This window comes from Pseudophryne corroboree, chromosome 3 (assembly GCF_028390025.1).
Source record: "Pseudophryne corroboree isolate aPseCor3 chromosome 3, aPseCor3.hap2, whole genome shotgun sequence".
Taxonomy (NCBI): Eukaryota; Metazoa; Chordata; class Amphibia; order Anura; family Myobatrachidae; genus Pseudophryne; species Pseudophryne corroboree.
The window spans coordinates 272,594,315-272,618,908 of NC_086446.1; the positions used below are offsets into that span (position 1 = coordinate 272,594,315).

The 24,594-nt window shown below is 43.9% G+C and overlaps 1 protein-coding gene across 1 annotated transcript in view; it reads left to right on the plus strand.

The window, feature by feature from the left end:
* Nucleotides 1-24,594, plus strand: part of MYLK2 (myosin light chain kinase 2) — a 129,306-nt gene that overhangs the window by 49,607 nt on the left and 55,105 nt on the right. The window contains exon 3 of the mRNA XM_063959108.1: nucleotides 17,456-17,670. Within this exon, the coding sequence (XP_063815178.1) occupies nucleotides 17,456-17,670 (215 nt within the window). The remainder of the gene's footprint in view (nucleotides 1-17,455; nucleotides 17,671-24,594) is intronic.

Genomic DNA, 24,594 nt, shown 5'->3' on the forward strand with positions numbered 1-24,594 from the left:
ACGAACCCGGCGGTGCATGTGCAACAGGACATTGGGGTATTTTTTTACGAAACATGCCTTGAGGATGCTGTAGAGAGGCATCGCAGGGACAGAGCTTGAACGCAAGCTCTGTCCCTGCATGCGATAATTGATACATCCATGCGATGTACTCAATTATCGCAGTGCGAGCTGGGTCAAGTTTATCACCTGTCATCCGCATCATCAGATGTGGATGGTGATAAATAGACCCCATAGAATCCTCACAGGCTTCTTCCTACTATGTACAGAGATATAGAAACCTCAGAGGCCTCTTCCTTATGTGTACAGAGATATAGAAAACTCACAGGCCTCTTCTTCATGTGTACAGACATATATAAACCTCACAGGCCTCTTCTGCATGTGTACAGAGATATAGGAAGGAACCTCACAGGACTCTTATACATGTGTACAGAGATATAGAAACCTCACAGGCCTCTTCTTTGTGTGTACAGACATATATAAACCTCACAGGCCTCTTCTTCATGTGTACAACCATATATAAACCTCACAGGCCTCTTCTACATGTGTACAGAGATATAGAAACTTCACAGGCCTGTTCTTCATGTGTACAGAGAAATAGGAACCTCACAAGTCTCTTCTTCATGTGTACAGAGATATAAGAACATCACAAGTCTCTTCTTCATGTGTACAGAGATATAGAAAGCTCACAAGTCTCTTCTTCATGTTTAAAGAGATATAGGAACCTCACAGGGCTCTTCTTCGTATGTACAGAGATATAGAAACCTCACAGGCCTCTTCTTCATGTGTACAGAGATATAGAAACCTCACAGGCCTCTTCTGCATGTGTACAGAAATATATAAACCTCACGGGCCTCTTCTTTGTGTGTACAGACATATATAAACCTCACAGGCCTCTTCTTCATGTGTACAAACATATATAAACTAGAGATGAGCGCCTGAAATTTTTCGGGTTTTGTGTTTTGGTTTTGGGTTCGGTTCCGCGGCCGTGTTTTGGGTTCGACCGCGTTTTGGCAAAACCTCACCGAATTTTTTTTGTCGGATTCGGGTGTGTTTTGGATTCGGGTGTTTTTTTCAAAAAACACTAAAAAACAGCTTAAATCATAGAATTTGGGGGTCATTTTGATCCCAAAGTATTATTAACCTCAAAAACCATAATTTACACTCATTTTCAGTCTATTCTGAATACCTCACACCTCACAATATTATTTTTAGTCCTAAAATTTGCACCGAGGTCGCTGTGTGAGTAAGATAAGCGACCCTAGTGGCCGACACAAACACCGGGCCCATCTAGGAGTGGCACTGCAGTGTCACGCAGGATGTCCCTTCCAAAAAACCCTCCCCAAACAGCACATGACGCAAAGAAAAAAAGAGGCGCAATGAGGTAGCTGTGTGAGTAAGATTAGCGACCCTAGTGGCCGACACAAACACCGGGCCCATCTAGGAGTGGCACTGCAGTGTCACGCAGGATGGCCCTTCCAAAAAACCCTCCCCAAACAGCACATGACGCAAAGAAAAAAAGAGGCGCAATGAGGTAGCTGTGTGAGTAAGATTAGCGACCCTAGTGGCCGACACAAACACCGGGCCCATCTAGGAGTGGCACTGCAGTGTCACGCAGGATGGCCCTTCCAAAAAACCCTCCCCAAACAGCACATGACGCAAAGAAAAAAAGAGGCGCAATGAGGTAGCTGTGTGAGTAAGATTAGCGACCCTAGTGGCCGACACAAACACCGGGCCCATCTAGGAGTGGCACTGCAGTGTCACGCAGGATGGCCCTTCCAAAAAACCCTCCCCAAACAGCACATGACGCAAAGAAAAAAAGAGGCGCAATGAGGTAGCTGTGTGAGTAAGATTAGCGACCCTAGTGGCCGACACAAACACCGGGCCCATCTAGGAGTGGCACTGCAGTGTCACGCAGGATGTCCCTTCCAAAAAACCCTCCCCAAACAGCACATGACGCAAAGAAAAAAAGAGGCGCAATGAGGTAGCTGTGTGAGTAAGATTAGCGACCCTAGTGGCCGACACAAACACCGGGCCCATCTAGGAGTGGCACTGCAGTGTCACGCAGGATGTCCCTTCCAAAAAACCCTCCCCAAACAGCACATGACGCAAAGAAAAAAAGAGGCGCAATGAGGTAGCTGACTGTGTGAGTAAGATTAGCGACCCTAGTGGCCGACACAAACACCGGGCCCATCTAGGAGTGGCACTGCAGTGTCACGCAGGATGTCCCTTCCAAAAAAACCCTCCCCAATCAGCACATGATGCAAAGAAAAAGAAAAGAAAAAAGAGGTGCAAGATGGAATTGTCCTTGGGCCCTCCCACCCACCCTTATGTTGTATAAACAAAACAGGACATGCACACTTTAACCAACCCATCATTTCAGTGACAGGGTCTGCCACACGACTGTGACTGATATGACGGGTTGGTTTGGACCCCCCCAAAAAAGAAGCAATTAATCTCTCCTTGCACAAACTGGCTCTACAGAGGCAAGATGTCCACCTCATCTTCACCCTCCGATATATCACCGTGTACATCCCCCTCCTCACAGATTATCAATTCGTCCCCACTGGAATCCACCATCTCAGCTCCCTGTGTACTTTGTGGAGGCAATTGCTGCTGGTCAATGTCTCCACGGAGGAATTGATTATAATTCATTTTAATGAACATCATCTTCTCCACATTTTCTGGATGTAACCTCGTACGCCGATTGCTGACAAGGTGAGCGGCGGCACTAAACACTCTTTCGGAGTACACACTTGTGGGAGGGCAACTTAGGTAGAATAAAGCCAGTTTGTGCAAGGGCCTCCAAATTGCCTCTTTTTCCTGCCAGTATAAGTACGGACTGTGTGACGTGCCTACTTGGATGCGGTCACTCATATAATCCTCCACCATTCTATCAATGTTGAGAGAATCATATGCAGTGACAGTAGACGACATGTCCGTAATCGTTGTCAGGTCCTTCAGTCCGGACCAGATGTCAGCATCAGCAGTCGCTCCAGACTGCCCTGCATCACCGCCAGCGGGTGGGCTCGGAATTCTGAGCCTTTTCCTCGCACCCCCAGTTGCGGGAGAATGTGAAGGAGGAGATGTTGACAGGTCGCGTTCCGCTTGACTTGACAATTTTGTCACCAGCAGGTCTTTCAACCCCAGCAGACCTGTGTCTGCCGGAAAGAGAGATCCAAGGTAGGCTTTAAATCTAGGATCGAGCACGGTGGCCAAAATGTAGTGCTCTGATTTCAACAGATTGACCACCCGTGAATCCTTGTTAAGCGAATTAAGGGCTGCATCCACAAGTCCCACATGCCTAGCGGAATCGCTCCCTTTTAGCTCCTTCTTCAATGCCTCCAGCTTCTTCTGCAAAAGCCTGATGAGGGGAATGACCTGACTCAGGCTGGCAGTGTCTGAACTGACTTCACGTGTGGCAAGTTCAAAGGGCATCAGAACCTTGCACAACGTTGAAATCATTCTCCACTGCACTTGAGACAGGTGCATTCCATCTCCTATATCGTGCTCAATTGTATAGGCTTGAATGGCCTTTTGCTGCTCCTCCAACCTCTGAAGCATATAGAGGGTTGAATTCCACCTCGTTACCACTTCTTGCTTCAGATGATGGCAGGGCAGGTTCAGTAGTTTTTGGTGGTGCTCCAGTCTTCTGTACGTGGTGCCTGTACGCCGAAAGTGTCCCGCAATTTTTCTGGCCACCGACAGCATCTCTTGCACGCCCCTGTCGTTTTTTAAAAAATTCTGCACCACCAAATTCAAGGTATGTGCAAAACATGGGACGTGCTGGAATTTGCCCATATTTAATGCACACACAATATTGCTGGCGTTGTCCGATGCCACAAATCCACAGGAGAGTCCAATTGGGGTAAGCCATTCCGCGATGATCTTCCTCAGTTGCCGTAAGAGGTTTTCAGCTGTGTGCGTATTCTGGAAAGCGGTGATACAAAGCGTAGCCTGCCTAGGAAAGAGTTGGCGTTTGCGAGATGCTGCTACTGGTGCCGCCGCTGCTGTTCTTGCGGCGGGAGTCCATACATCTACCCAGTGGGCTGTCACAGTCATATAGTCCTGACCCTGCCCTGCTCCACTTGTCCACATGTCCGTGGTTAAGTGGACATTGGGTACAACTGCATTTTTTAGGAGACTGGTGAGTCTTTTTCTGACGTCCGTGTACATTCTCGGTATCGCCTGCCTAGAGAAGTGGAACCTAGATGGTATTTGGTAACGGGGGCACACTGCCTCAATAAATTGTCTAGTTCCCTGTGAACTAACGGCGGATACCGGACGCACGTCTAACACCAACATAGTTGTCAAGGACTCAGTTATCCGCTTTGCAGTAGGATGACTGCTGTGATATTTCATCTTCCTCGCAAAGGACTGTTGAACAGTCAATTGCTTACTGGAAGTAGTACAAGTGGGCTTACGACTTCCCCTCTGGGATGACCATCGACTCCCAGCGGCAACAACAGCAGCGCCAGCAGCAGTAGGCGTTACACGCAAGGATGCATCGGAGGAATCCCAGGCAGGAGAGGACTCGTCAGACTTGCCAGTGACATGGCCTGCAGGACTATTGGCATTCCTGGGGAAGGAGGAAATTGACACTGAGGGAGTTGGTGGGGTGGTTTGCGTGAGCTTGGTTACAAGAGGAAGGGATTTACTGGTCAGTGGACTGCTTCCGCTGTCACCCAAAGTTTTTGAACTTGTCACTGACTTATTATGAATGCGCTGCAGGTGACGTATAAGGGAGGATGTTCCGAGGTGGTTAACGTCCTTACCCCTACTTATTACAGCTTGACAAAGGGAACACACGGCTTGACACCTGTTGTCCGCATTTCTGGTGAAATACCTCCACACCGAAGAGCTGATTTTTTTGGTATTTTCACCTGGCATGTCAACGGCCATATTCCTCCCTCGGACAACAGGTGTCTCCCCGGGTGCCTGACTTAAACAAACCACCTCACCATCAGAATCCTCCTGGTCAATTTCCTCCCCAGCGCCAGCAACACCCATATCCTCCTCATCCTGGTGTACTTCAACACTGACATCTTCAATCTGACTATCAGGAACTGGACTGCGGGTGCTCCTTCCAGCACTTGCAGGGGGCGTGCAAATGGTGGAAGGCGCATGCTCTTCACGTCCAGTGTTGGGAAGGTCAGGCATCGCAACCGACACAATTGGACTCTCCTTGTGGATTTGGGATTTCAAAGAACGCACAGTTCTTTGCGGTGCTTTTGCCAGCTTGAGTCTTTTCAGTTTTCTAGCGAGAGGCTGAGTGCTTCCATCCTCATGTGAAGCTGAACCACTAGCCATGAACATAGGCCAGGGCCTCAGCCGTTCCTTGCCACTCCGTGTGGTAAATGGCATATTGGCAAGTTTACGCTTCTCCTCCGACAATTTTATTTTAGGTTTTGGAGTCCTTTTTTTACTGATATTTGGTGTTTTGGTTTTGACATGCTCTGTACTATGCCATTGGGCATCGGCCTTGGCAGACGACGTTGCTGGCATTTCATCGTCTCGGCCATGACTAGTGGCAGCAGCTTCAGCACGAGGTGGAAGTGGATCTTGATCTTTCCCTAATTTTGGAACCTCAACATTTTTGTTCTCCATATTTTAATAGGCACAACTAAAAGGCACCTCAGGTAAACAATGGAGATGGATGGATTGGATACTAGTATACAATTATGGACGGGCTGCCGAGTGCCGACACAGAGGTAGCCACAGCCGTGAACTACCGCACTGTACTGTGTCTGCTGCTAATATATAGACTGGTTGATAAAGAGATAGTATACTCGTAACTAGTATGTATGTATAAAGAAAGAAAAAAAAACCACGGTTAGGTGGTATATACAATTATGGACGGGCTGCCGAGTGCCGACACAGAGGTAGCCACAGCCGTGAACTACCGCACTGTACTGTGTCTGCTGCTAATATATAGACTGGTTGATAAAGAGATAGTATACTCGTAACTAGTATGTATGTATAAAGAAAGAAAAAAAAACCACGGTTAGGTGGTATATACAATTATGGACGGGCTGCCGAGTGCCGACACAGAGGTAGCCACAGCCGTGAACTACCGCACTGTACTGTGTCTGCTGCTAATATATAGACTGGTTGATAAAGAGATAGTATACTCGTAACTAGTATGTATGTATAAAGAAAGAAAAAAAAACCACGGTTAGGTGGTATATACAATTATGGACGGGCTGCCGAGTGCCGACACAGAGGTAGCCACAGCCGTGAACTACCGCACTGTACTGTGTCTGCTGCTAATATATAGACTGGTTGATAAAGAGATAGTATACTCGTAACTAGTATGTATGTATAAAGAAAGAAAAAAAAAACACGGTTAGGTGGTATATACAATTATGGACGGGCTGCCGAGTGCCGACACAGAGGTAGCCACAGCCGTGAACTACCGCACTGTACTGTGTCTGCTGATAATATATAGACTGGTTGATAAAGAGATAGTATACTCGTAACTAGTATGTATGTATAAAGAAAGAAAAAAAAACCACGGTTAGGTGGTATATACAATTATGGACGGGCTGCCGAGTGCCGACACAGAGGTAGCCACAGCCGTGAACTACCGCACTGTACTGTGTCTGCTGCTAATATATAGACTGGTTGATAAAGAGATAGTATACTCGTAACTAGTATGTATGTATAAAGAAAGAAAAAAAAACCACGGTTAGGTGGTATATACAATTATGGACGGGCTGCCGAGTGCCGACACAGAGGTAGCCACAGCCGTGAACTACCGCACTGTACTGTGTCTGCTGCTAATATATAGACTGGTTGATAAAGAGATAGTATACTCGTAACTAGTATGTATGTATAAAGAAAGAAAAAAAAACCACGGTTAGGTGGTATATACAATTATGGACGGGCTGCCGAGTGCCGACACAGAGGTAGCCACAGCCGTGAACTACCGCACTGTACTGTGTCTGCTGCTAATATATAGACTGGTTGATAAAGAGATAGTATACTCGTAACTAGTATGTATGTATAAAGAAAGAAAAAAAAACCACGGTTAGGTGGTATATACAATTATGGACGGGCTGCCGAGTGCCGACACAGAGGTAGCCACAGCCGTGAACTACCGCACTGTACTGTGTCTGCTGCTAATATATAGACTGGTTGATAAAGAGATAGTATACTCGTAACTAGTATGTATGTATAAAGAAAGAAAAAAAAACCACGGTTAGGTGGTATATACAATTATGGACGGGCTGCCGAGTGCCGACACAGAGGTAGCCACAGCCGTGAACTACCGCACTGTACTGTGTCTGCTGCTAATATATAGACTGGTTGATAAAGAGATAGTATACTCGTAACTAGTATGTATGTATAAAGAAAGAAAAAAAAACCACGGTTAGGTGGTATATACAATTATGGACGGGCTGCCGAGTGCCGACACAGAGGTAGCCACAGCCGTGAACTACCGCACTGTACTGTGTCTGCTGCTAATATATAGACTGGTTGATAAAGAGATAGTATACTCGTAACTAGTATGTATGTATAAAGAAAGAAAAAAAAAACACGGTTAGGTGGTATATACAATTATGGACGGGCTGCCGAGTGCCGACACAGAGGTAGCCACAGCCGTGAACTACCGCACTGTACTGTGTCTGCTGCTAATATATAGACTGGTTGATAAAGAGATAGTATACTCGTAACTAGTATGTATGTATAAAGAAAGAAAAAAAAACCACGGTTAGGTGGTATATACAATTATGGACGGGCTGCCGAGTGCCGACACAGAGGTAGCCACAGCCGTGAACTACCGCACTGTACTGTGTCTGCTGCTAATATATAGACTGGTTGATAAAGAGATAGTATACTCGTAACTAGTATGTATGTATAAAGAAAGAAAAAAAAACCACGGTTAGGTGGTATATACAATTATGGACGGGCTGCCGAGTGCCGACACAGAGGTAGCCACAGCCGTGAACTACCGCACTGTACTGTGTCTGCTGCTAATATATAGACTGGTTGATAAAGAGATAGTATACTCGTAACTAGTATGTATGTATAAAGAAAGAAAAAAAAACCACGGTTAGGTGGTATATACAATTATGGACGGGCTGCCGAGTGCCGACACAGAGGTAGCCACAGCCGTGAACTACCGCACAGTACTGTGTCTGCTGCTAATATATAGACTGGTTGATAAAGAGATAGTATACTCGTAACTAGTATGTATGTATAAAGAAAGAAAAAAAAACCACGGTTAGGTGGTATATACAATTATGGACGGGCTGCCGAGTGCCGACACAGAGGTAGCCACAGCCGTGAACTACCGCACTGTACTGTGTCTGCTGCTAATATAGACTGGTTGATAAAGAGATAGTATACTACTAATATTATATACTGGTGGTCAGGTCACTGGTCACTAGTCACACTGGCAGTGGCACTCCTGCAGCAAAAGTGTGCACTGTTTAATTTTAATATAATATTATGTACTCCTGGCTCCTGCTATAACCTATAACTGGCACTGCAGTAGTGCTCCCCAGTCTCCCCCACAATTATAAGCTGTGTGAGCTGAGCAGTCAGACAGATATATAATATATATATAGATGATGCAGCACACTGGCCTGAGCCTGAGCAGTGCACACAGATATGGTATGTGACTGACTGAGTCACTGTGTGTATCGCTTTTTTCAGGCAGAGAACGGATATATTAAATAAACTGCACTGTGTGTCTGGTGGTCACTCACTATATAATATATTATGTACTCCTGGCTCCTGCTATAACCTATAACTGGCACTGCAGTAGTGCTCCCCAGTCTCCCCCACAATTATAAGCTGTGTGAGCTGAGCAGTCAGACAGATATATATAATATTATATATAGATAATAGATGATGCAGCACACTGGCCTGAGCCTGAGCAGTGCACACAGATATGGTATGTGACTGAGTCACTGTGTGCTGTGTATCGCTTTTTTCAGGCAGAGAACGGATTATAAATAAAACTGGTGGTCACTGGTCACTATCAGCAAAACTCTGCACTGTACACTACTGAGTACTCCTAATGCTCCCCAAAATTAGTAAATCAAGTGTCTCTCTAATCTATTCTAATTCTAAACGGAGAGGACGCCAGCCACGTCCTCTCCCTATCAATCTCAATGCACGTGTGAAAATGGCGGCGACGCGGGCTCCTTATATAGAATCCGAGTCTCGCGATAGAATCCGAGCCTCGCGAGAATCCGACAGCGTCATGATGACGTTCGGGCGCGCTCGGGTTAACCGAGCAAGGCGGGAAGATCCGAGTCGCTCGGACCCGTGAAAAAAAACATGAAGTTCTGGCGGGTTCGGATTCAGAGAAACCGAACCCGCTCATCTCTAATATAAACCTCACAGGCCTCTTCTACATGTGTACAGAGATATAGAAACTTCACAGATCTGTTCTTCATGTGTACAGAGAAATAGGAACCTCACAAGTCTCTTCTTCATGTGTATAGAGATATAGGAACCTCACAGGCCTCTTCTTCATGTGTACAGAGATATAGAAACCTCACGGGCCTCTTCTACATGTGCACGGAGATATAGAAACCTCACGGGCCTCTTCTTTGTGTGTACATAGATATAGAAACCTCACAAGTCTCTTCTTCATGTGTACAGAGATATAAGAACCTCACAAGTCTCTTCTTCATGTGTACAGAGATATAGAAAGCTCACAAGTCTCTTCTTCATGTTTAAAGAGATATAGGAACCTCACAGGCCTCTTCTTCGTGTGTACAGAGATATAGAAACCTCATAGGCCTCTTCTTCATGTGTACAGAGATATAGAATCCTCACAAGTCTCTTCTTCATGTTTAAAGAGATATAGGAACCTCACAGGTCTCTTCTTCGTGTGTATCGAGATATAGAAACCTCACAGGCCTCTTTTTCGAGTGTATAGAGATATAGAAATCTCAAATACCTCTTCATCTGTACAGCAATATAGGAACCTCACAGGTCTCTTATTCATGTGTACAGAGATATAGAATCCTCACAGGCCTCTTGTTCATGTGTACAGGGATATACATAAATCACATGTCTCTTCTTCATGTGTAAAGATATATAAGAACCTCACAGGCCTCTTCTTCATGTGTACAGAGATATACACACATTACGTCTCTTCTTCCAGTGTACAGAGATATAGGAACCTCACAAGTCTCTTCTTCATGTGTACAGAGATATAGAAACCTCACAGGCATCTTCTACATGTGTACAGAGATATAGAAACCTCACGGCCTCTTCTTTGTGTGTACAGAGATATAGAAACTTCACAGGCCTCTTTTTCATGTGTACAGAGATATAGGAACCTGACAAGTCTCTTCTTCATGTGTACAGAGATATAGGAACCTCACAGGCCTCTTCTACATGTGTATAGAGATATAGAAACCTCACAGGCCTCTTCTTTATGTGTACAGAGATATAGGACCCTCACAAGTCTCTTCTACATGTGTACAGAGATATAGAAACCTCACAAGTCTCTTCTTCACGTGTAAAGAGATATAGGAACATCACAGGCCTCTTCTTCATGTGTACAGAGATATAGAAACCTCACTGGCCTCTTTTTCAAGTGTATAGAGATATAGAAATCTCAAATGCCTCTTCTTCATCTGTACAGCAATAAAGGAACCTCACAGGCCTCTTCTTCATGTGTACAGAGATATACATAAATCACATGTCTCTTCTTCATGTGTAAAGAGATATAAAAACCTCACAGGCCTCTTCTTTGTGTATACAGAGATATAGAAACTTCACAGGCCTCTTCTTCATGTGTACAGAGATATAGGAACCTCATAAGTCTCTTCTTCATGTGTACAGAGACATAGAAACCTCACAAGTCTCTTCTTCATGTGTAAAGAGATATAGGAACCTCACAAGTACTTCTTCATCTGTGCAGCAATATAGGAATCTCACAGGACTCTTATTCATGTGTACAGAGATATACATACATCACATGTCTCTTCTTCATGTGTACAGAGATATAGGAACCTCGCACGACACTTCTTCATGTGTACAGAGATATAGAAACCTCACAAGTCTCTTCTTCATGTGTAAAGAGATATAGGAACATCACAGGCCTCTTCTTCATGTGTACAGAGATATAGAAACCTCACAAGTCTCTTCTTCATGTGTAAAGAGATATAGGAACCTCACAAGTTCTTCTTCATCTGTGCAGCAATATAGGAACCTCACAGGCCTCTTCTTCATGTGTACAGAGATATAGGAACATCAGAGGCCTCTTCTTTATGTGTACAAAGATATACATACATCACATGTCTCTTCATGTGTACAGAGATATAGAAACCTCACAGGCATCTTCTACATGTGTACAGAGAGATAGAAACCTCACGGGCCTCTTCTTTGTGTGTACAGAGATATAGAAACTTCACAGGCCTCTTTTTCATGTGTACAGAGGTATAGGAACCTGACAAGTCTCTTCTTCATGTGTACAGAAATATAAGAACCTCACAGGCCTCTTCTACATGTGTACAGAGATATAGAAACCTCACAGGCCTCTTCTTTATGTGTACAGAGATATAGAAACCTCACAAGTCTCTTCTTCATGTGTACAGAGATATAGAGATATCACAAGACTCTTCTTCATGTGTACAGAGATATAGAGATATCACAAGACTCTTCTTCATGTGTACAGAGATATAGGAACCTCACAGGCCTCTTCTACATGTGTACAGAGATATAGAAACCTAACAGGCCTCTTCTTCATGTGTACAGAGATATAGGAACCTCACAAGTCTCTTCTTCATGTGTACAGAGATATAGAGATATCACAAGACTCTTCTTCATGTGTACAGAGATATAGAGATATCACAAGACTCTTCTTCATGTGTACAGAGATATAGGAACCTCACAGGCCTCTTCTACATGTGTACAGAGATATAGAAACCTCACAGGCCTCTTCTTCATGTGTACAGAGATATAGGAACCTCACAAGTCTCTTCTTCATGTGTACAGAGATATAGAGATATCACAAGACTCTTCTTCATGTGTACAGAGATATAGAAACCTCACAAGTCTCTTCTCCATGTGTAAAGAGATATAGAAACCTCACAAGTCTCTTCTTCATGTGCACAGAGATATACATACATCACATGTCTCTTCATGTGTACAGAGACATAGAAACCTCATGGGCCTCTTCTTTGTGTGTACAGAGATATAGAAACCTCACACGCCTCTTCTTCATGTGTACAGAGATATACATACATCACATGTCTCTTTTCCATGTGTAAAGAGATATAGGAACCTCACAGGCCTCTTCTTCATGTGTACAGAGATATACATAAATCACATGACTCTTCTTCATGTGTAAAGAGATATAAGAACCTCACAGGCCTCTTCTTCATGTGTACAGAGATATAGAAACCTCACAGGCCTCTTCTTCATGTGTACAGAGATATAGGAACCTCACAAGTCTCTTCTTCATGTGTACAGAGATATAGAAACCTCACAAGTCTCTTCTTCATGTGTAAAGAGATATAGGAACCTCACAAGTTCTTCTTCATCTGTGCAGCAATATAGGAACCTCACAGGCCTCTTCTTCATGTGTACAGAGATATAGGAACATCAGAGGCCTCTTCTTTATGTGTACAAAGATATACATACATCACATGTCTCTTCATGTGTACAGAGATATAGAAACCTCACAGGCATCTTCTACATGTGTACAGAGAGATAAAAACCTCACGGGCCTCTTCTTTGTGTGTACAGAGATATAGAAACTTCACAGGCCTCTTTTTCATGTGTACAGAGGTATAGGTACCTGACAAGTCTCTTCTTCATGTGTACAGAGATATAGGAACCTCACAGGCCTCTTCTACGTGTGTACAGAGATATAGAAACCTCACAGGCCTCTTCTTTATGTGTACAGAGATATAGAAACCTCACAAGTCTCTTCTTCATGTGTACAGAGATATAGAGATATCACAAGACTCTTCTTCATGTGTACAGAGATATAGAGATATCACAAGACTCTTCTTCATGTGTACAGAGATATAGGAACCTCACAGGCCTCTTCTTCATGTGTACAGAGATATAGGAACCTCACAAGTCTCTTCTTCATGTGTACAGAGATATAGAGATATCACAAGACTCTTCTTCATGTGTACAGAGATATAGGAACCTCACAGGCCTCTTCTTCATGTGTACAGAGATATAGGAACCTCACAAGTCTCTTCTTCATGTGTACAGAGATATAGAGATATCACAAGACTCTTATTCATGTGTACAGAGATATAGGAACCTCACAGGCCTCTTCTACATGTGTACAGAGATATAGAAACCTCACAGGCCTCTTCTTCATGTGTACAGAGATATAGGAACCTCACAAGTCTCTTCTTCATGTGTACAGAGATATAGAAACCTCACAGGCCTCTTCTTCATGTGTACAGAGATATAGGAACCTCACAAGTCTCTTCTTCATGTGTACAGAGATATAGAGATATCACAAGACTCTTCTTCATGTGTACAGAGATATAGGAACCTCACAGGCCTCTTCTACATGTGTACAGAGATATAGAAACCTCACAGGCCTCTTCATGTGTACAGAGATATAGGAACCTCACAAGTCTCTTCTTCATGTGTACAGAGATATAGAGATATCACAAGACTCTTCTTCATGTGTACAGAGATATAGAAACCTCACAAGTCTCTTCTCCATGTGTAAAGAGATATAGAAACCTCACAAGTCTCTTCTTCATGTGCACAGAGATATACATACATCACATGTCTCTTCGTGTGTACAGAGACATAGAAACCTCATGGGCCTCTTCTTTGTGTGTACAGAGATATAGAAACCTCACACGCCTCTTCTTCATGTGTACAGAGATATACATACATCACATGTCTCTTCATGTGTACAGAGACATAGAAACCTCATGGGCCTCTTCTTTGTGTGTACAGAGATATAGAAACCTCACACGCCTCTTCTTCATGTGTACAGAGATATACATACATCACATGTCTCTTTTCCATGTGTAAAGAGATATAGGAACCTCACAGGCCTCTTCTTCATGTGTACAGAGATATACATAAATCACATGACTCTTCTTCATGTGTAAAGAGATATAAGAACCTCACAGGCCTCTTCTTCATGTGTACAGAGATATAGAAACCTCACAGGCCTCTTCTTCATGTGTACAGAGATATAGGAACCTCACAAGTCTCTTCTTCATGTGTACAGAGATATAGAAACCTCACAAGTCTCTTCTTCATGTGTAAAGAGATATAGGAACCTCACAAGTTCTTCTTCATCTGTGCAGCAATATAGGAACCTCACAGGCCTCTTCTTCATGTGTACAGAGATATAGAAACCTCACAGGCCTCTTCTTCATGTGTACAGAGATATAGGAACCTCACAAGTCTCTTCTTCATGTGTACAGAGAGATAGAAACCTCACAGGCCTCTTCTTCATGTGTACAGAGATATAGGAACCTCACAAGTCTCTTCTTCATGTGTACAGAGATATAGAGATATCACAAGACTCTTCTTCATGTGTACAGAGATATAGGAACCTCACAGGCCTCTTCTACATGTGTACAGAGATATAGAAACCTCACAGGCCTCTTCATGTGTACAGAGATATAGGAACCTCACAAGTCTCTTCTTCATGTGTACAGAGATATAGAGATATCACAAGACTCTTCTTCATGTGTACAGAGATATAGAAACCTCACAAGTCTCTTCTCCATGTGTAAAGAGATATAGAAACCTCACAAGTCTCTTCTTCATGTGCACAGAGATATACATACATCACATGTCTCTTCGTGTGTACAGAGACATAGAAACCTCATGGGCCTCTTCTTTGTGTGTACAGAGATATAGAAACCTCACACGCCTCTTCTTCATGTGTACAGAGATATACATACATCACATGTCTCTTCATGTGTACAGAGACATAGAAACCTCATGGGCCTCTTCTTTGTGTGTACAGAGATATAGAAACCTCACACGCCTCTTCTTCATGTGTACAGAGATATACATACATCACATGTCTCTTTTCCATGTGTAAAGAGATATAGGAACCTCACAGGCCTCTTCTTCATGTGTACAGAGATATACATAAATCACATGACTCTTCTTCATGTGTAAAGAGATATAAGAACCTCACAGGCCTCTTCTTCATGTGTACAGAGATATAGAAACCTCACAGGCCTCTTCTTCATGTGTACAGAGATATAGGAACCTCACAAGTCTCTTCTTCATGTGTACAGAGATATAGAAACCTCACAAGTCTCTTCTTCATGTGTAAAGAGATATAGGAACCTCACAAGTTCTTCTTCATCTGTGCAGCAATATAGGAACCTCACAGGCCTCTTCTTCATGTGTACAGAGATATAGGAACATCAGAGGCCTCTTCTTTATGTGTACAAAGATATACATACATCACATGTCTCTTCATGTGTACAGAGATATAGAAACCTCACAGGCATCTTCTACATGTGTACAGAGAGATAAAAACCTCACGGGCCTCTTCTTTGTGTGTACAGAGATATAGAAACTTCACAGGCCTCTTTTTCATGTGTACAGAGGTATAGGTACCTGACAAGTCTCTTCTTCATGTGTACAGAGATATAGGAACCTCACAGGCCTCTTCTACGTGTGTACAGAGATATAGAAACCTCACAGGCCTCTTCTTTATGTGTACAGAGATATAGAAACCTCACAAGTCTCTTCTTCATGTGTACAGAGATATAGAGATATCACAAGACTCTTCTTCATGTGTACAGAGATATAGAGATATCACAAGACTCTTCTTCATGTGTACAGAGATATAGGAACCTCACAGGCCTCTTCTTCATGTGTACAGAGATATAGGAACCTCACAAGTCTCTTCTTCATGTGTACAGAGATATCACAAGACTCTTCTTCATGTGTACAGAGATATAGGAACCTCACAGGCCTCTTCTTCATGTGTACAGAGATATAGGAACCTCACAAGTCTCTTCTTCATGTGTACAGAGATATAGAGATATCACAAGACTCTTATTCATGTGTACAGAGATATAGGAACCTCACAGGCCTCTTCTACATGTGTACAGAGATATAGAAACCTCACAGGCCTCTTCTTCATGTGTACAGAGATATAGGAACCTCACAAGTCTCTTCTTCATGTGTACAGAGATATAGAAACCTCACAGGCCTCTTCTTCATGTGTACAGAGATATAGGAACCTCACAAGTCTCTTCTTCATGTGTACAGAGATATAGAGATATCACAAGACTCTTCTTCATGTGTACAGAGATATAGGAACCTCACAGGCCTCTTCTACATGTGTACAGAGATATAGAAACCTCACAGGCCTCTTCATGTGTACAGAGATATAGGAACCTCACAAGTCTCTTCTTCATGTGTACAGAGATATAGAGATATCACAAGACTCTTCTTCATGTGTACAGAGATATAGAAACCTCACAAGTCTCTTCTCCATGTGTAAAGAGATATAGAAACCTCACAAGTCTCTTCTTCATGTGCACAGAGATATACATACATCACATGTCTCTTCGTGTGTACAGAGACATAGAAACCTCATGGGCCTCTTCTTTGTGTGTACAGAGATATAGAAACCTCACACGCCTCTTCTTCATGTGTACAGAGATATACATACATCACATGTCTCTTTTCCATGTGTAAAGAGATATAGGAACCTCACAGGCCTTTTCTTCGTGTGTACAGAGCTATAGAAACCTCACAGGCCTTTTCTTCGTGTGTACAGAGCTATAGAAACCTCACACGCCTCTTCTTCATGTGTACAGAGATATACATACATCACATGTCTCTTTTCCATGTGTAAAGAGATATAGGAACCTCACAGGCCTCTTCTTCATGTGTAAAGAGATATAGAAACCTCACAGGCCTTTTCTTCGTGTGTACAGAGCTATAGAAACCTCACAGGCCTCTTCTACATGTGTACAGAGATATAGAAACCTCACAAGTCTCTTCTTCATGTGCACAGAGATATACATACATCACATGTCTCTTCATGTGTACAGAGACATAGAAACCTCATGGGCCTCTTCTTTGTGTGTACAGAGATATAGAAACCTCACACGCCTCTTCTTCATGTGTACAGAGATATACATACATCACATGTCTCTTTTCCATGTGTAAAGAGATATAGGAACCTCACAGGCCTCTTCTTCATGTGTAAAGAGATATAGAAACCTCACAGGCCTTTTCTTCGTGTGTACAGAGCTATAGAAACCTCACAGGCCTCTTCTACATGTGTACAGAGATATAGAAACCTCACGGGCCTTTTCTTTGTGTGTACAGAGATATAGAAACCTCATAGGCCTCTTTAGGTTCCATTGGGTAAGTGATTTTAGTTGATGTGAATCTGGGGAATGGCACATTATATGGTAGAAGCTTGAAAGGTGATGGCACTGCATTTTTTTCTGTGTAAGTACTTTATTTTAAATGGTGTATTAATACTTCTCTATATTCACACTAGCTCTAACAATACAACAAGCAACAATGATGGATGTCCTGGGAAAGACAGCAACCAGCCTCCAGATGCCCCGCGAATGAAATCCAATCTAAAACTGGTAACTGCAAACAATGTGGGCTTCTTGGAAACAGACAGAGATCTACTGAGTCCTGGGGTTTTGGGGAGAGAACCACAAAGCCCAGTGGTCATCATTGGAGAAGATGTTTTTCAAATAATAGGTAAGGTAGAGAATTTAATGTTATGGTATAATGGGACATTAGTTTTTGTTTTTTTTAAAGTACAGTGTATTGTTGTGCCTGTGTTAAAGCATGCCATGGCTATACCAGGTGACCTATATGCTACAATTAAATCTGCTTAGTTTATATGATCTTTGCATCTTTTAGACACGTGTAACAATTGTTTCTGATTATACTTTCATGACGACAGAGCCGTACCTAGACTTTTTGGTGCCCTGTGCCAGAAAGAGAATTGGCGCCCCCCCTTCCCATTTTTCCAGTAGGGATATAAGGCGCTTGCATCACAGTGAACGGTCATGACAAAAATGATCCCAGAGACAGTCCATGCTATGATGTCCACCCCACATTCTCTCTCTCTCTCTCTCTCTATATATATATATACCCTTTTTTTGCGCTGAAATAGCAACACCACAGGAAGAACCCCTGTTAGTGGGATCTTACAAATTTAACATACACAACAAAAGTCCAGGGTGCACTAAATGTATTTTGCTGATTGTGGAATTCCCAATTTAGGTTCTTCGTTCAGAAGCTTTCCCAGAAACTTTGGCTTTTTGAGGTCTTCCACATTGTAGCCTAGGCGTAAACCCTCTCACCAAAAGATATAGCACCCAAAAAAAAACATAGATTCAGTAAATGAGTTTAATTGTTTGTTTTACAGATGTTCAGACATAACAAGGTTCTTTTAAAAACATAACATTTTATACAAACACACACCGCATGCTAGTTGGTAAACAGGATATTACCCTCATCTTAAAGGTGTGAGCTTAAGGGTGAATATACAGGCAGATTGGTGGTGAATGAATAAGATAAACCCTATGCGTTTTGTCCAGTTGGACTTCTTCAGGGGTAGGTGACTTCAGAAAATAACAAATTGTGTGGTCTTTCCATATCAAGTGGATCCAAACAGATAGTGAATTTCTGTTCAATAAATCTTTAACGAAGGTATGGTTGTTAATTCATGAATGTTTAAAATAGGTGTTCACGCCACAGAGGGCCAAAGTGATATCCAAATAGATCAAAGGGACATATCCAAAAAATGATTGGCCCTACTACCTAAGAGCCCATCTCTCATCTAGGGGTCAGATTCCAGACTGTGTACTCAAATGATACATTGTTACTCTGTTAGAGAGTCATCTTCCTGGTGGAGTAGGACCCCTGATAAACATGTTTGTTTGGTTCACTTCTATAGACACTACACAGAGTTTCTGTGCCAATCAAAGTGGGTGTATATAGACAGGATAACCATCATGTGCTTAATTAATATACATAAGTTACTTTATAAATAATGGATTCCCAGGGCAATGCTGTATTCTCTATAGAGCATTGCTGTTATCATCTGCTACATTATCATACATGCACTGTTAGTATTTGCTAGATATATTTATAAAAGATCCCAGATCAAGCACTCTCTTATGGTTATCCAAGCATCAATGGCTGACCACACCCCCTCTGATAGCTTGCCACACTCCTTAAGCATGGGCCCATACCACTGCATTCCCCTGGTAAGCCCTTCATGCCCCAAGCCAACACTGATGCAGTATTCCGTAATTAGATACTAATTGTGTATGTTCTGGGTTGATAGGGATTAGTTTAGTGTTTGTGCCTGCTGTGACTTTCCACATATAGTACTCCTGATTTCATACCTCCCAACCTTCAATGACAGGAGTAGGGACCCTCGTGCGGCGACCTACAAAAGGGGCATGGCCTTGGGTGAGAGGGGCACGGCTTCTGCATAATGGGTGGAGCCTCATGACGTGGACCAATTTTCCGTCATTTTGGGGATGTACCCAGCGCTCCCCAAGCAACTAGGCAGCCCCCTGCTCACTTTACACCACTGAATAGATTCCGTGCGCATGCGCACGTCATGTATTCAGAGATCACTCGCTGCTTTGCAGAGCAGTGGGTGATCAAAGGCTCCCCCAACTGCGACCTGCACGTGGGACAGCGGAACAGTGTCCTAATAGCAAGACCGTCCCGCTGGAATTGGGACAGTTGGGAGGTATGCTGATATGTTTAGATAGAAAGTTGTGTACTTTGTCTGGCCTTCAGTATACTTGCTCCAAAAATAAAGTCTCTCAATAGCATTACATTTGAACAGCGCTATTAGTAAATATGTGACTATCTGATTATTGATGTACAGTAACTGTCTGATTATTGAGTAGGATTGGAAGTTGTATAGACACAGTAGGGAGTATGTAATAGCAATAGCTGTTTTTAATAGATACACAGTAACTAGGAACCCCATTGAATCAATCTCAATATGACACAAGTCACCATCAGATCTGCCATCAGAAATTGTGGGTACGAGTATAAATGAAAACTGATTTCCTCTCCCCAAAGACCCACCTGATTCGGAGCACCTTGACATGGGAGGTGGGCCTGCATTTTTGGGCAAACGAACCAAGGGGGTCATTCCGAGTTGATCGCTCGCTAGCAGTTTTTAGCAGCCGTGCAAACGCTATGCCGCCTCCCACTGGGAGTGTATTTTAGCTTAGCAGAAGTGCGAACGAAAGGATCGGACAGCGGCTACAAAATAATTTTGTGCAGTTTCAGAGTAGCTCCAGACCTACTCAGCGCTTGCGATCACTTCAGACTGTTCAGTTCCTGTTTTGACGTCATGAACACGCCCTGCGTTCGCCTAGCCACACCTGCGTTTTTCCTGGCACGCCTGCGTTTTTCCGAACACTCCCTGAAATTGGTCAGTTGACACCCAGAAACGCCCACTTCATGTCAATCACTCTGCGGCCAGCAGTGCGACTGAAAAGCTTTGCTAGACCTTGTGTGAAACTACATCGGCCATTGTGAAAGTACGTTGCGCGTGTGCATTGCGCCGCATGCGCAGAAGTGCTGATTTTTTGCATCATCGCTGCACAGAGAACATTTTCTGCTAGCGATCAACTCGGAATGACCCCCTAAGAACCTTAATTATATACTACATATATAGAGTTTATTATAATTGCTTTGATTATCAGTATTCTTAGTGCTTAGAGTGTGCACCTTCATTTACTCTTTTATCTTTCTGCCATTACCTGTAAATAATAATGTATGGTTATTAATGCACATACCATGTCACTTTACAACTCCACATATAACAACTATAGTATTACAGTATATGAGAAATTACTTTCTGCCCATATCATATGGCGAGCTGACATCTCCTTGTATCAGTTTCAGGCATGCTGAATTTGCCTTCCAAATTGTATAATCACCTGGTACTTGTATTGCCTAGCTCAGTGGTTCTCAAACTGTGTGCTGTGGCACCCTGGGGTGCTTCAGAACACTTGCAAAGGTGCCCTGGGTTGGTGGTCCAGGTCCATCTCAAATTATTTATGGTCAATGTAATAGTTGAAACCAGTCTTGGTGGCTTCCAATCATAACATATGTGGACAAACAGAAGCAAATCTTGTCCCTCACCACACAATAGAACCCACGGATGACATATACCGTATATACTCGAGTATAAGACAAGTCGACCCGAATATAAGCCGAGACACCTAATTTTACCACAACAACCTGGGAAAACTTATTGACTCGAGTATAAGCCTAGGGTGGAAAATGCAGCTCTAGCCGTACACAGCCCTCATACTGCCAGATATGCCCCCACAGTGCCAGATATGCCCTCATAGTGCCAGATATGCCCCCACAGTGCCAGATATGCCCCCACAGTGCCAGATATTCCCCCACAGTGTCAGATATGCCCTCATACTGCCAGATATGCCCTCACACTGCCAGATATGCCCCCACAGTACTAGATATGCCCTCACAGTGCCAGATATGCCCTCACACTGCCAAATATGCCCCCACAGTGCCAGATATGCCCTCATAGTGCCAGATATTCCCCCACAGTGCCAGATATGCCCTCACACTGCCAGATATGCCCCCACAGTGCCAGATATGCCCTCATAGTGCCAGATATGCCCCCACAGTGCCAGATATGCCCTCATACTGCCAAATATGCATGCCCCCTCAGTGCCACATATGCCCTCACACTGCCAGATATGCCCCCACAGTGCCAGATATGCCCTCATACTGCCAGATATGCATGCCCCCTCAGTGCCACATATGCCCCCCCCCCCCCAAGGGGCGGATCCAGAAGAAAATGATAGGGGGGACACCATGGAAGGGGCAAGTACATTTGCGTGCAGCTTCGGTGCATGTGAGGTGGCGCTTCTTATACAATGCCCACAGTTGTAGCGCTCATTATGCAATGTCCACTGTACTGGTAGTGCCCCTTATATAGACCCCATAGTAGTGGTGCCCCTTTTGCAATGCCCATATTGCTCCCAGTAGTAATGTTGCCTGTAGTAATGCCCCCAGTCATTTAGCGCCCTAGTAGTTATGCCTCCAGTGGTAATGCCCCTGCAGTTATGACCCCAGTAGTTTACCCTCCCCCCCTTTAGTTTAGCCTCCCAGTGGTAATGCCCCCAGTAGTTTGCCTGCTTGTAGTTTAGCCACCAGTAGTAATGCCCCCCTGTAGTTTGCCCCATTGTAGTTTAGCCCCTGTAGTTATGCCCCCCATGTAGTTTAGCCCCCAGTAGTAATGCCCCCAGTAGTTTGGCCCCTGTAGTTATCCCCCAGTAGTTTAGCCTCCCAGTGGTAATGCCCCCAGTAGTTTGCCTGCTTGTAGTTTAGCCACCAGTAGTAATGCCCCCCTGTAGTTTGCCCCATTGTAGTTTAGCCCCTGTAGTTATGCCCCCCTTGTAGTTTAGCCCCCAGTAGTAATGCCTCCAGTAGTTTGGCCCCTGTAGTTATCCCCCAGTAGTTTGCCCCCAGTAGTAATGCCCCCAGTAGTAATGCCTTTTTTTGATGCCCCCCAATAGTAATTCCCCCAGTAGTAATGCCCCCAGTAGATGCTCCCCCAGTAATAATGCCCCCAGTAGTAATGCCCCCCCACCCAGTAGTAATGTCCCTTGTTGATGCCCCCCAGTAGTAATGCCCCCAGTAGTAATGCCCCCAGTAGATGCTCCCACAGTAATAATGCCCCCAGTAGTAATGCCGCCACTGCGCCCCCCCCCCCCCAAAGTGCCAACTATGCTCCCCCAGTGCCTGGTATAACTTACCCTCCGCCGCTCTCGTGCTGTCTTGTGAAGGAGGGACACGGAGGGCACAGCGCGCGCCTCTCCTGTGTCTCTCCTGCGTCTCCAGCGGGTCTGTTAAATGAAGTGCCGGTACGTGAGCCAATCAGAGCTCACGAACGGGTACTTAATTTAATAGACCCGCCGCTGCCGACGGAGACGCAGGAGGAACACAGGAGAGGCGCGCGCTGTGCCCTCCGTGTCCCTCCGGGTCTGGGACTCAGGGTCAACAACAAAAAGGTCGACACACCTTAGGTCGACGCCAATTGGTCGACGCACCTTAGGTCGGCATGGACAAAAGGTCAACATGGACAAAAGGTCGACAGGAACAATGTCGACATGGAAAAAGGTCAACATGAGTTTTTTATGTTTTTTTGGTGTTGTTTTCTTCGTAGAGTGACCGGGAACCCCAATTAGTGCACCGCGTCCCCTCGCATGGCTCGCTTTGCTCGCCATGCTTCGGGCATGGTGCCTTCGCTCCGCTACCGCTTCGCTCGGCACAGATTACCGTTCCAATCGTAGTCCACGTGGATCGTTAAGTATGAAAAGGTTCCAAAAAAGAAAAAAATTGTGAAAAACTCATGTCGACCTTTTTCCATGTCGACCTTTTTCCTGTCGACCTTTTGTCCATGTCGACCTAAGGTGTGTCGACCAATTGGCGGCGACCTAAGGTGTGTCGACCTTTTTGTTGTCGACCTGTAGTCCGGATACCGTCTCTCCTTCACACTGACTCGAGTATAAGCCGAGGAGGCTTTTTCAGCACAAAAAAAAGTGCTAAAAAAGTCGGCTTATACTCGAGTATATACGGTAAATACAATTTGCTTAATTTAATATTTATTTCTACATTTTTCAATAAGAAACTTTTGACCTAGAGGTGTCGTAAAAAACAATTCTGATTCTCTGGGGTGCCATGATTCAAAAAAGTTTGGGAACCTCTGGCCTAGCAGTATCGTATGTGGTCTGGCTTTAGTGTTAGAAAATATACATTTATGATTTAACAGTAGCATAGGGAAGAGTATTTGGGAAGTAATATTCCAGGTAAGCTGGTATTTGCTGTCTGGTTGGAAAATAGACGTATATTAAACCTATACGTGACCTGTGCTTGTGATCTGGAGTGTTAAGTAGCTATACATCTACAGTGAGTATGAAAACGATCGGTTTTTCATTTTGCAGTTTGTTTAGACAATATTACCACACCATGGTAACACGGGAAAACATTGCTATACAGATCATTATTTCCATGTAATCAGGGGGGATGTATTAACTCCCAAGAAGCCCTGTGTGCAGGCCATCATAGGGCCTAATTCTGAGTTGATCGCAGCAGCAAATCTGTTAGCAGTTGGGCAAAACCATGGGGGGTAATTCCAAGTTGATCGCAGCAGGAAATTTTTTAGCAGTTGGGCAAAACCATGTGTACTGCAGGTGTGGCAGATATAACATTTGCAGAGAGAGTTAGATTTGGGTGGGTTATTTTATTTCTGTGCAGGGTAAATACTGGCTGCTTTATTTTTACACTGCAAATTAGATTGCAGATTGAACACACCACACCCAAATCTAACTCTCTCTGCACATGTTATATCTGCCTCCCCTGCAGTGCACATGGTTTTGCCCAGTTGCTAACAGAATTCTTGCTGCGATCAACTTGGAATTACCCCCCATGTGCACTGCAGGGGGGACAGATATAACATGTGCAGAGAGAGTTAGATTTGGGTGTGGTGTGTTCAAATTGAAATCTAAATTGCAGTGTAAAAATAAAGCAGCTAGTATTTACCCTGCACAGAAACTAAATAACCCACCCAAATCTAACTCTCTCTGCAAATGTTATATCTGC